Genomic DNA, 12,088 nt, shown 5'->3' on the forward strand with positions numbered 1-12,088 from the left:
GAATTATGCTAAATCTACTCTATTAATGGAACAACAAAGCCTAGATGATAGCACATCTGTTTTACAGCATGGTTTACTGAATTTATTAAGCCCACTGTGGAGATCTGCTCAGGAAAAAAGGTTCCTTTCAAAATGTTACTGCTCACTGGCAGTGTACCTCTTCACCCAAGACCTCTGATGGGAATGTACAAAGAGATTAATACTGTTTGTTGTGGTTTTTTTTTTCTTTTTAGACGGAGTCTCTCTCTGTTGCCCAGGCTGGAGTGCAGTGGCACGATCTCAGCTCACTGCAAGCTCCACCTCCTGGGTTCACGCCATTCTTCTGTCTCAGCCTCCCAAGTAGCTGGGACTACAGGCGTCCGCCACCACGTCCGGATAATTTTTTTTGTATTTTACTAGAGATGGAGTTTCACCATGTTAGCCAGGATGATCGCGATCTCCTCACCTCATGATCTGCCCGCCTCAGCCTCCCAAAGTGCTGGGATTACAAGCGTGAGCGACCGTGCCCAGCCTGTTTGGTTTTTTAAGACAAGGTCTCATTCTGTTGCCCAAGTTGGAGTGCAATGGTACAGTCATGGCTCACTGCAGGCTCAGTGTCCCTGGGCTCAGGTGATCCTTCCACCTCAGCCTTTAGCTGGGACTACAAGCACATGCCAACACACCCGGTTAATTTTTGTGTTTTGGTAGAGACACAGTTCGACCCTGTTACCCAGGCTGGTTTAGAACTCCTGGGCTCAAGGGATTTGCCTGCCTCAGCTTCCCAAAGTGCTGGGATTGCAGGCATGAGCTACCATGCCTTGCCTGAGATTAATATCGTTTTCATGCCAGATAGCAGTATTCATTCTGTGGCCCATGGATCAAGGAGTAATCTCAACTTTAGTCTTGTTATTTAAGGAATATATTTCATGGCCTGGCGCGGTGGCTCACACCTGTAATCCCAGCACTTTGGGAGGTCGAGGCGGGTGGATCACGAGGTCAGGAGATCGAGACCATCCTGGCTAACACGGTGAAACCCAGTCTCTACTGAAAATACAAAAAAAATTAGCCGGGCGTGGTGGCGGGAGCTTGTAGTCCCAGCTACTGGGGAGGCTGAGGCAGGAGAATGGCGTGAACCCAGGAGGCGGAGCTTGCAGTGAGCCGAGATCGCGCCACTGCACTACAGCCTGGGCGACTGAGCAAGACTCTGTCTCAAAAAAAAAAAAAAAATATATATATATATGTGTGTGTGTGTGTGTGTGTGTATATATATATTTCATAAGGCTATAGCTGACATAGTGATTCTGCTGGTGAATCTGGACCAAATAAATTGAAAAACATCTGGAAAGGATTCACCACTGTAGATGCCATTAAGAACATTTATGGCCAGGCATAGTGGCTCATGTCTGTAATCCCAACGTTTTGATAGGCCCAGGTGGGTGGATCCCTTGAGGCCAGGAGTTTGAGACCAGCCTGGGAAACATAGTGAGACCATCTCTACAAAAAATTAGCCATGGCCCGGTGCGGTGGCTCACGCCTGTAATCCTAGCAGTTTGGGAGGCCAAGGTGGGCAGATCACAAGTCAAGGGTTCAAGACCAGCCTGACCAGTATGGTGAAACCTGGTCTGTACTAAACATACAAAAATTAGCCGAGTGTGGTGGCATGGGCTTGTAGTCCCAGCTACTTGGGAGGCTGAAGCAGGAGAATCACTTGAACCTGGGAGACAGAGGTTGCAGTGAGCCAAGATCACACCACCCCACACTCCAGCCTAGGCGACAGAGCTAGACTCCATCTCAAAAAAAAAAAAAAAAAAAAATTAGCCATGCTTGGTGGTGTACACCTGTAGTCCCAACTATTTGGGTGGCTGAGGTGGGAGGATCACTTGAGCCCAGGAATTCAAGGTTGCAATGAGCTCTGATCTTGCCACTCTATTCCAGCCTGGGCATGAGAGTGAGACCTTGTCTCTAAAAAAAATAATTAAAAATGAAAAAGAGCATTTGTGGTACATGGGAGGAGGTCAAAATATCAACATTAACAGGAGTTTGGAAAAAGTTGATTCCCACCCTTATTGATGACTTTGAGGGGTTCAAGACTTCAGTGGAGGAAGTAACTGCAAATGTGGTGAAAATAGTGAGAGAACTAGAATTAGAAATGGAGTCGAAGATGCGACTGAATTGCTGCAATCTATAATGAAACTTGAGCAGATGGAAGAGTTGCTTCTTATGGATGAGCAAATAAAGAAGTTTGTTTTTTTAAGATGGAATCTACTCCTGGTGAAGATGCTGTAAACATTGTTAAAATAACAAGGTATTTAGGATATTACATAAAGTGAGTTTATAAAGCAACAGTAGGGTTTGAGAGGATTGACTCCAATTTTGAAAGACGTTCTACCATGGGTAAAATGCTGTCAAACAGCATTGCATGCTACAGAGAAGTCTCTTTGTGAAAGGAAGTATCAATCCATGTTGCAAACTTTATTGTTGTCTTATTTTAAGAAATGTCAACTGGGCATGGTGGCTCACGTCTGTAATCCTAGTACTTTGGGAGGCCGAGGCGGGTGGATCACAAGGTCAGGAGATTGAGACCATCCTGGCTAACATGGTGAAACCCCGTCTCTACTAAAAATACAAAAAAAAACTAGCCAGGCGTGGTGGCGGGCGCCTGTAGTCCCAGCTACTGGGGAGGCTGAGGCAGGAGAATGGCGTGAACCCGGGAGGTGGAGCTTGCAGTGAGCCGAGATTGCACCACTACGCTCCAGCCTGGGCGACAGAGCGAGACTTCGTCTCAAAAAAAAAAAAAAAAAAAAAAAGAAATTGTCGACCTGAGAAACATAGCGAGATCTTGTATCGGCAAAAATTAAAGGATTAGCCAGGCATTGTGGTACGTGCCTGTAGTCCCAGCTACTCCGGAGGCTAAGGTGGAAGGATTACCAGAGTCCAGGAGCTTGTGGCTGTGGTGAGCTGTGATTGCGCCAGTGTACTCCAGCCTGGGCAACAGAGCAAGACCCTGTCCCTCCGCCGCCAAAAAAAAAAAAAAAGAAAAACGGTTTACACTTCAGTGAAAGAAAAAGAAGTTGCTATATCCACCCCAACCTTCAGCAACCACCACCACTCTGATCAGTCAGCAGCCCTCAACAATGAGGCAAGTCCCTCCACAAGCCAAGATTATGACTCACTGAAGGCTCAGATGATTGTTAGCATTTTTAGCAATAAAGTATTTTTAAATAAAAGTATGTACCTTGTTTTTTAGATATAGTGCTGTTGTACACTTAATAGCCTACAGTATAATGTAAATATAACATATGCACTGTGAAACCAAAAAGTTTTGTATGACTTGCTTACTGGAATATTTGCTTTATTGCAGTGATCTGGAACTGAACCCACAATATCTCCAAGATATGCTTATACTAAGTAGTCTGAAAATACAAAATAGTCTAGTAATAAATAGTCTATAATAAATGAATAATAATATATAATATATTAATATATTTAATTATATTTATTAATTATCAATTAATTATTAATTATTAATATATAGTGATATATTTTTATATAATATAAAATATATAATAAATAAGTAGTCTAGTAATAAAAGAATACCAGCCTGGGCAACATGGTGAAACCTTGTCTTTACCAAAAATACAAAAAATTAACTGGGTATGGTGGCATGCACTGTAGTCCCAGCTACTCAGGAGGCTGAGGTGGGAGGATCACTTGAGCCTGGGAGGCAGAGGTTGCATTGAGTGTAGATTGTGCCACTGCACTCCAGCCTGGGTGACAGAGTGAGGCCCCATCTCAAAAGGAAAAAAGAATAAAATGCTTTCCTCTACATTCTTTTTTTTTTTTTTTTTTTAAAGACAGAGTCTTGCTCTGTCGCCCAGGTCCGGAGTGCAGTGGTGCGATCTTGGCTCACTGCAACCTCTGCCTCTTGAATTCAAGGAAATCTCTTGCCTCAGCCTCCTAAGTAGCTGGGACTATGGCCGCGCACCACCATGCCCAGCTAATTTTTGTATTTTTAGTAGAGATGGGGTTTCACCATGTTGGCCAGGCTGGTCTCAAACTCCTGACCTCAAGTGATCTGCCTGCCTCGGCCTCCCAAAGTGCTGAGATTACAGGCGTGAGTCACCACACCTGGCCTCCCCTACATTCTTGAAGGAAAGCATTTACTTGTCATTTCTTAAATTATGGTTAAATACAGGTAATATAAAGTTTACCATCATAACCATTACATTTTTTTCTTTTTGCGTAGAACATTTCATTGTCATGTACCCATTTTAAAGCATACCAGTGTCATCGAGTTTTTTCACAGTGTGCAACCATCACCACTATCTAGTTCTAGAATTTCATCACCCCAAACAAACTCCATACCTTTGAGCAGTCATTCTCCGTTTTCTCCTCCACTTAACTCCTGGCAACAACAAATCTACTCTGTCTTGGTGAATTTGTCTGATCTGTATATTTCATATAAATGGAACTATATAATATGTAGCCTTTTGTGTAGGCTTCTTTGATACAGTGTGTTTTCTTTTTTCTTTTTTTTTTTTTTGAGACAGAGTCTCACTGTGTTGCCCAGGCTGGAGTGCAGTGGTGCGATCTCTGCTTACTGCAAGCTCTGCCTCCTGGGTTCATGCCATTCTCCTGCCTCAGTCTCCCGAGTACCTGGGACTACAGGTGCCTGCCACCACACCTGGCTAATTTTTTGTATTTTTAGTAGAGATGGGGTTTCACCGTGTTAGCCAGGATGGTCTTGATCTCCTGACCTCGTGATCCACCTGCCTCGACCTCCCAAAGTGCTGGGATTACAGGCGTGAGCCACCACACCCGGCTGATACAGTGTGTTTTCTTGGTATATCCATGTTGTAACATGTATTAGTACTTCATTCCTTTTTATGGTCGACTATTTCCTTGTATGGATCAACCACATTTTGTTTATTCATATCATGGTAAACATTTGTGTTATTTCCATCTTTTAGCTGTTTTAAATAGTGCTGCAGTGAATATTTATGTACAAGCTTTTGTTTGAACACCTTGTTCAATTCTTTTAGATATATGCCTAGAAGTGGAATTGCTGAGTCACATGGTCATTCTGTGTTTAGTTTATTGAGGAACTGCAAACCCAATTTCCATAGCGGCTGCACCATCTTATATTCCCACCAGTAGATGTATGAGGGTTCCAATTTCTCTGCATTTTTGCTAGCACTCATTATTTTCCATTTTTTAAATTATAGCGATCCTAGTGGGTGTGAAGTGGTATTTCTTGGCAGTTTTGATTTGACATTCACTTTTTCTTTTAAAATATGAAGTGTAGGTTCTGTCCATTGCCTTATATTATTAGTTATGTTTTACTAGTAATATATATATTCTGCCTTGTCTATTTCACAGTGGCCATATTCTTCTCTTGGGTATTATCTCCTATCTTTAACTAAACTATAAATTCCTTAGAGACAGGGTATCAGGTTCTAATGCTACCTGATATATCCAGCCAGGGCAGGTGTTTGTTTGTCTTACAAGGAAGACAATATATATAAATTTTTTCTTTCTACAGCCTCGACCTCCTGGGCTCAGGTGATTCTCACACCTCACCCTCCCGAGTATCGGGGATTATAGGCACGCACCACCATGCCCAGCTAATTTTTTGTATTTGTATTTGTATTTTTTTGTTTTGTGTGTGTGTGTGTGTTTTAATTTTTTTTGTATTTTTAGTAGAGACGGTGTTTTGCTATGTTGCCCAGGCTGGTCTCAAACTCCTGGACAGAAGCTGTCTGCCCACCTTGACTTCCCAGAGTGATGGGATTATAGATGTGCACCACCGTGCCCGGCCAGGCATACAATATTGTCAGCTTTTTATTTTCTCTCCCTTCCTTGACCACCATTTTCTGAATCTTTTAGCTTATGCCTTTACCTCTGCATGGAATTGTCCCTGTTGAATCATCTCTTGTTAGAATTCTACTTATTCTTCTCCCTCTTTTCCTAAAGCCTTTTCTGATCAGTCTAATAAAAATATGATACTTCCCTTTTGTTTTTACTGCCGCTTGAGCACCTACTTTGTATTAAACATTTTACTTTATCGACTTTAAATCTTCACAGTGGCCCACAAGGTGATACTCATTCTCCACAAGATATTAATGTTCAGAGAAATTATATAACTTGTCTAAGTAGTATAGGAGCTGAGATTTAAACTTAGGTCTCAGGCAGGTGCAGTGGCTCACATGTGTAATCCCAGCATTTTGGAAGGCCAAGGCGGGCAGATCACCTGAGGTCAGGAGTTTGAGACCAGCCTGGCCAACATGGCAAAACCCTGACTTTACCAAAAATACAAAAATTAGGCAGGCGTGGTGGCACACGGCCATATTCCCAGCTACTTGGGAGGCTGAGGCACAAGAATCTCTTGAACCTGGGAGGTGGAGGTTGCAGTGAGCCAAGATTTCGCACCACTGCACTCCAGCCTGGGTGACACAGCGAGACTGTCTCAAAATAAAATTAAAGAAATAAATAGGCCGGGCATGGTGGCTCACGCCTGTAATCCTAGCACTTTAGGAGGCCAAGACAGGCGGATTGCCTGAGCTCAGGAGTTTGAGGCCATCCTGGGCAACACGGTGAAACCCCGTCTCTACTAAAATATAAAAAATTAGGTGGGGTAGTGGCGTGTGCCTGTAGTCCCAGCTACTCTGGAGGTTGAGGCAGGAGAACTGCTTGAACCCAGGAGGTGGGAGGTTGCAGTGAGCCGAGAGCGCGCCACTGCACTCCAGCCTGAGCGACAGAGCGAGACTCTGTCTCTAAAAAATAAACAAACAAACTTAGGTCTCTTTGACTCCAAAGCTATTGTTTTCTCTCCACTACTATTTTATGCTGACTCTTGTGGCCTTATGCGTTTTGTTGTAGTTGTTAACAAGAATCTGATATAGATTTTCGTGTCCATCCTGGTGTCTTTATCATTCTATAAATATTTGTGGAATAAATGAAAAGGGGACTTTGTTCTTCATGAACTAGGATAATTATCTTCATGGGCTAGGATATTAGCAACAGATTTGCGAAATAGCCCTGTTTAACAAAAGAATATAAATTCAAAATCAGTCTATTACCCACTAAATTATGGATACTTCATTCAAATTATGAGATAGATTAGGTCAACCTGCATCAAATCAGTATAGATCAGTAAGTAAGAGCGTGACTCTAGAGTGAGCCTGCCCCGGTTCTTTTCCTGCTTTGTTCTATAAGTTACCTAACATCTGCTTTCTCATGTATGAAGTGGAGATTAGTATTTAGCATTTAGAATTGTTAGGATTAAATGAGACATTAGATAAAAGATTCAACAACTGACTGTATAGTAAACATGCCTTAGGGAATAATTATTATTAACATTATCCATTGTCTTTCCCATTCTTTGTGATTTGATTATGATCATGTTGAGTGAGAACTTTTTCCTTGTCTATTATTGAAAATAAGAAAGGACAGTATTTTTTCTTCTACTTTTTTTTAAATATTCTTACTATATTTAAGGATATTAGTGGCTCGATAGAGATGATCAATGCATCTTTTATGGCAGGGAGTCGTCGCATGGTGGATGTCATGGACGTGAACACACAGAAAGGCATTGAAATGACCATGGCTCAGTGGACACGCTACTATGAGACCCCAGAGGAGGAGCGAGAGAAACTCTATAATGTCATCAGCCTTGAGTTTAGCCACACCAGGCTGGAGAATATGGTGCAGAGGCCCTCCACGGTTAGTGTAATCATTTTCTTCATATTGTCATTGTCACCAAAAGGGTTGTTTTCAGCTGGACGTTGGTAACTGATGCTTGTTATCCCAGCACTTTGGGAGGCCAAGGCAGGCAGATCGCTTGAGCTGAGGAGTTTGAGGCCAGCCGGGGCAACATGGTGAAACCACATCTCTACAAAAAGTACAAAAAAAAAAATTAGCTGGGTGTGATGGCACATGTCTGTAGTTCCAGCTACTCAAGAGGCTGAGGTGGGAGGATCACCTGAGCCCAGGAGGTTGAGGCTGCAGTGACCGGTGATTGCATCACTGCATTCCAGCCTGGATGGCAGAACAAGACCCTGTCTCAAAAATTTAAAATAAAATGCGTTGTTTTTATACTGGGAAATTTTATAACTTTTTGCACATATCAAGATTAAGCTCAAGGTAAACAAGACTATTTGACAAGAATAATTTGTATTTTTATAAAGATATATTGATATTGTATTTTTGTAAGAATAACTGCATTTTCTGAAATCATAATAAATTTTAAAATAATTTAAAAAAATTTTTTTTTTTTTAAAGACAGGGTCTCACAATTTTGTCCAGGCTGACCTTGAACTCCTGGGCTCAAGCAGTTCTCCCACCTTGGCCTCCCAAAGTGCTGGGATTACAGGCGTAAGCCACCGTGCCTGGGCGTGAAATCACTTAATTTTATATAGGGCAGGATTATTCTGATTTGTATCACAGTAACTTAATGTAGGAACATTGACCTTTGGATGTAACGGACAGGAATATTAAAATTCAACCTTGGGGCCAGGCGCAGTGGCTTATGCTTGGAATCCCAGCACTTTGGGATCCGAGGTAGGCGGATCGCCTGAGGTCAGAAGTTTGAGACCAGCTTGGCCAACGTGGCAAAACTCCATCTCTACTAAAAATACAAAAATTAGCCAAGCGTGGTTGCATGCTCCTGTAATTCCAGCTACTCGGGAGGCTGAGGCATGAGAATCGCTTGAACCTGGGAGGCAGAGGTTGCAGTGAGCTGAGATCATGCCACTGCACTTCAGCCTGTGTGACAGAGTGAGACCCTGTCTCAAAAAAAAAAAAAAAAAAAATTCACTCTTGACCAGGCATGGTGGCTCACATTTGTAATCCCGACACTTTGAGAGGCTAAGACAGGAGAATTGCTTGAGGCCAGTAGTTCAAGATCAGCCTGGGGAATGTCACGAGACCCCCAAAAATAAAAATAAACATTTTTATTATTTATTATTATTTTTTTTGAGGCCGAGTCTCACATTGTTGCCTGGGATATAGAGTGCGGTGGCATGATCTCGGTTCACTGCAACCTCCGCCTCCCCGGTTCAAGCAGTTCTCCTGCCTCAGCCTCCTGAGTAGCTGAGACTACAGGCCACCATGCACTGCTAATTTTTGTATTTTTTTTGTTAGAGACGGGGTTTCATCATGTTGGCCAGGCTGGTCTTGAACTCCTGACCTCAAGTGATCGACCTGCCTTGGTCTCCCAAAGTGCTGGGATTACAGGCATGAGCCACCACACCGGGCCGAAAGGAACTATTTTTGTATTAGTAATCATGTTTATTTGATCATATGGAAGTATAGGAAGATAGGTGGTTAGAATTTAGCCTTCTTATTAGCCTAATATGATTTGCTAAATAGGAATTTAGTGAGAGGGATGGGATGTAAGAATTCCAGTAACATTATTTATTTATATTTTATTTTCTTAATATTTCTAGAATTTTATTTTATTATTATTATTATTATTATTTTTGAGACAGGTTCTCGCTCTGTTGCCCAGGCTTTAGTGCAGTGGCACGATCTTGGCTCACTGCAGCCTCCGCCTCCCAGGTTCAAGCAATTCTCCCACCTCAGCCTCTCAAATGGCTGGGATTACAGGGACACACCACCACACCCGGCTAATTTTTGTATTTTTAGTAGAGACGGGGTTTCACCATGTTGGCCAGGCTTGTCTCGAACCCCTGACCTCAGGTGATCCACCTGTCTCAGCCTCCCAAAGTGCTGGAATTACAGGTGTGAGCCACTGTACCCGGCCAATTTCCAGAATTTTAATTTAAAAATAACAGGATTGGCCACGCACGTTGGCTCATGCCTGTAATTCCAGCACTTTGGGAGGCTGAGGTGGGAGTATCCCTTGAGCCTAGGAGTTCAAGACCAGCCTGGTTAACATAGCAAGACCTCATCTCTACAAAAAATTTGAAAACTTAGCCAGGCATGGTGGCATGCACCTGTAGTCCTGGTTACTCAAGAGACCAAGGTGGGAGGATTGCTTGAGCCTGGGAGGTTGAGGCTGCAGTGAGCTGTGATCGCAATAATCTGTCTCAAAAAAATAATAAAATGATAAAAAATGTAAATAGAAGCCGAGCATGGTGGCTCATGCCTGTAATCCTAGCACTTGGGGAGGCCGAAGGCAGACAGATTGCTTGAGCTCAGGAGTTTGATACCAGCCTGGGCAACGTGGTGAAACCCTGTCTCTATAGAAAAATTAGCCAGGCATGATGGTGTCCCCCATGTAGTCCCAGCTACTCAGGGGGTTGAGGCAGGAGGATTGCTTGAGCCTAGTAATTTGAGACCAGTCTGGGCAACATAATAAGACCTTGTCTCTACTTTTGAAAAAAAAAAAAAAAAAAAAAAACTAAGCAGCAACAACAAAAATAACATGATTGTAGCTATAAATGTAAAACTTGACCTGGTCAATACTTTACCATTATTAAGGTTGTGAAATGTCTCACTATTCCACATGAAGCCTTTTTTGTGGCATCCTGAATTTATTCACTCTGTCCCTAGTTTTAATGATAAAAATGTGACATCATTTTATAAAAATTAGAAAAATATATTAACATTAAAGGGCGGAGAAGAACCTATGAGAGGGCTCAGAAATAGAAAATTATTAAGAGAGCAGAGGCCACAATACTAATATCTTACAGGGACCTAAAACATGAAAGATTGAATGAGCTATTACTAAGCTCACATTCTAAAAGCAGGTAAGCTTTTTGTGACCTTGCTATGTAAGTAATAACGTTTATTTTGTTGATAGAATAAGATAGAAGACTTCATGTGGAATAGTCACACATTTCAAAATCTTAATAATGGAAAAGTATCGACCAGGTCAAGTTTTAGATTTATAGCTAGAGGCCTGGCACAGTTGCTCACACCTCTAATCCCAGCACTTCGGGAGGCCAAGGTGGGCGGATCACTTGAGCCCAAGAGTTCGAGACCACTCGGGAGGCTGAGGTACAAGAATCACTTGAACCCAGGAGGCAGAAGTTGCAGTGAGCTGAGATGGTGCCACTACACTCCAGTCTGGGTGACAGAATGAGACCCTATCTCAAAACAAACAAACAAACAAAAACATAGCTACAATCATGTTATTTTTGTTGTTGCTGTTTCTATTGGTAGAATTCTTATTCCCCCCATAGTATATCCCTTCATTGATCTAGGTTTTTTCCAGTATATTTCACTGGTGCTTTTTTTAAAAACCAACTTTATTGAGGTAAAATTGATGTTCAGTAAAGTGGACCCCCATTTTAAGTGTGCATTTCAGTGAGTTTTGACAAACATATTTATTCATGTAAGTAACCACCATAGTCAAAATATAGAAAATAAGCCAGGTGCGGTAGCTCACGCCTACAATCCCAGCACTCTGGGAGGCCAAGGCGGGCAGATCACTTGAGGTCAGGAGTTCAAAACCAGCCTGGCCAACATGGTGAAACCCCGCCTCTACTAAAAATACAAAAATTAGCTGGGTGTGGTGGCGCACACCCGTGATCCCAGCTACCTGGGAAGTTGAGGTGGGAGAATCGCTTGAAACCAGGAGGCAGAGGTTGCAGTGAGCCACGATCACACCACTGTACTCCAGCCTGGGTGACACAGTGAGACCCTGTCTCAAAAAAAAAAAAAAAAAAGAATATATATATAATAGCCTATTAGTAGTTCTTTTTTAATTTTTTAATATTCAAAAACTTAATCTTGATTTCTAAAAACTTAATCTTCATTTCTAAAAACTTTGATCTGTCACTTCTCACTTTATATCCTCAAGTTCTAACCTATTTGCATTTCTTAATCCTAGAGTTACATAATCTGTTTATTCCCTGTGATCTTCACAACCTTCAGGGTTTGCCTATTCATTTATCAGATGCCTACCACATGCTAAGCACTGTCTAGGTACTAGAGATACAGTGGAAAATGAGATCATTCTTGTTAGAGACTCAAAGACAAGAAAATATGCATTTATATAAACTATAGTATGAGCAGTGCTTCAAAAGTGAATAAACAGCCAGGCACGGTAGCACATGCCTTTAGTCCCAGCTACCTGGGAGGCTGTGGTGGGAGAATTGCTTGAGCCCAGGAGTTTGAGGCAGCCTAGGCAATGTGGCAAGAC

The 12,088-nt window shown here is 42.2% G+C and overlaps 1 protein-coding gene across 4 annotated transcripts in view; it reads left to right on the top strand.

Moving 5' to 3' along the window:
* Positions 1 to 12,088, top strand: part of KDM2A (lysine demethylase 2A) — a 147,132-nt gene that overhangs the window by 88,107 nt on the left and 46,937 nt on the right. For all 4 annotated transcript variants that reach the window (XM_031015923.3, XM_055354597.2, XM_031015924.3 and 1 more), the window contains one exon: positions 7,523 to 7,701. In XM_031015923.3, the coding sequence (XP_030871783.1) occupies positions 7,523 to 7,701 (179 nt within the window). The remainder of the gene's footprint in view (positions 1 to 7,522; positions 7,702 to 12,088) is intronic.

Source organism: Gorilla gorilla, chromosome 9, assembly GCF_029281585.2.
Source record: "Gorilla gorilla gorilla isolate KB3781 chromosome 9, NHGRI_mGorGor1-v2.1_pri, whole genome shotgun sequence".
NCBI classification, from domain to species: Eukaryota; Metazoa; Chordata; class Mammalia; order Primates; family Hominidae; genus Gorilla; species Gorilla gorilla.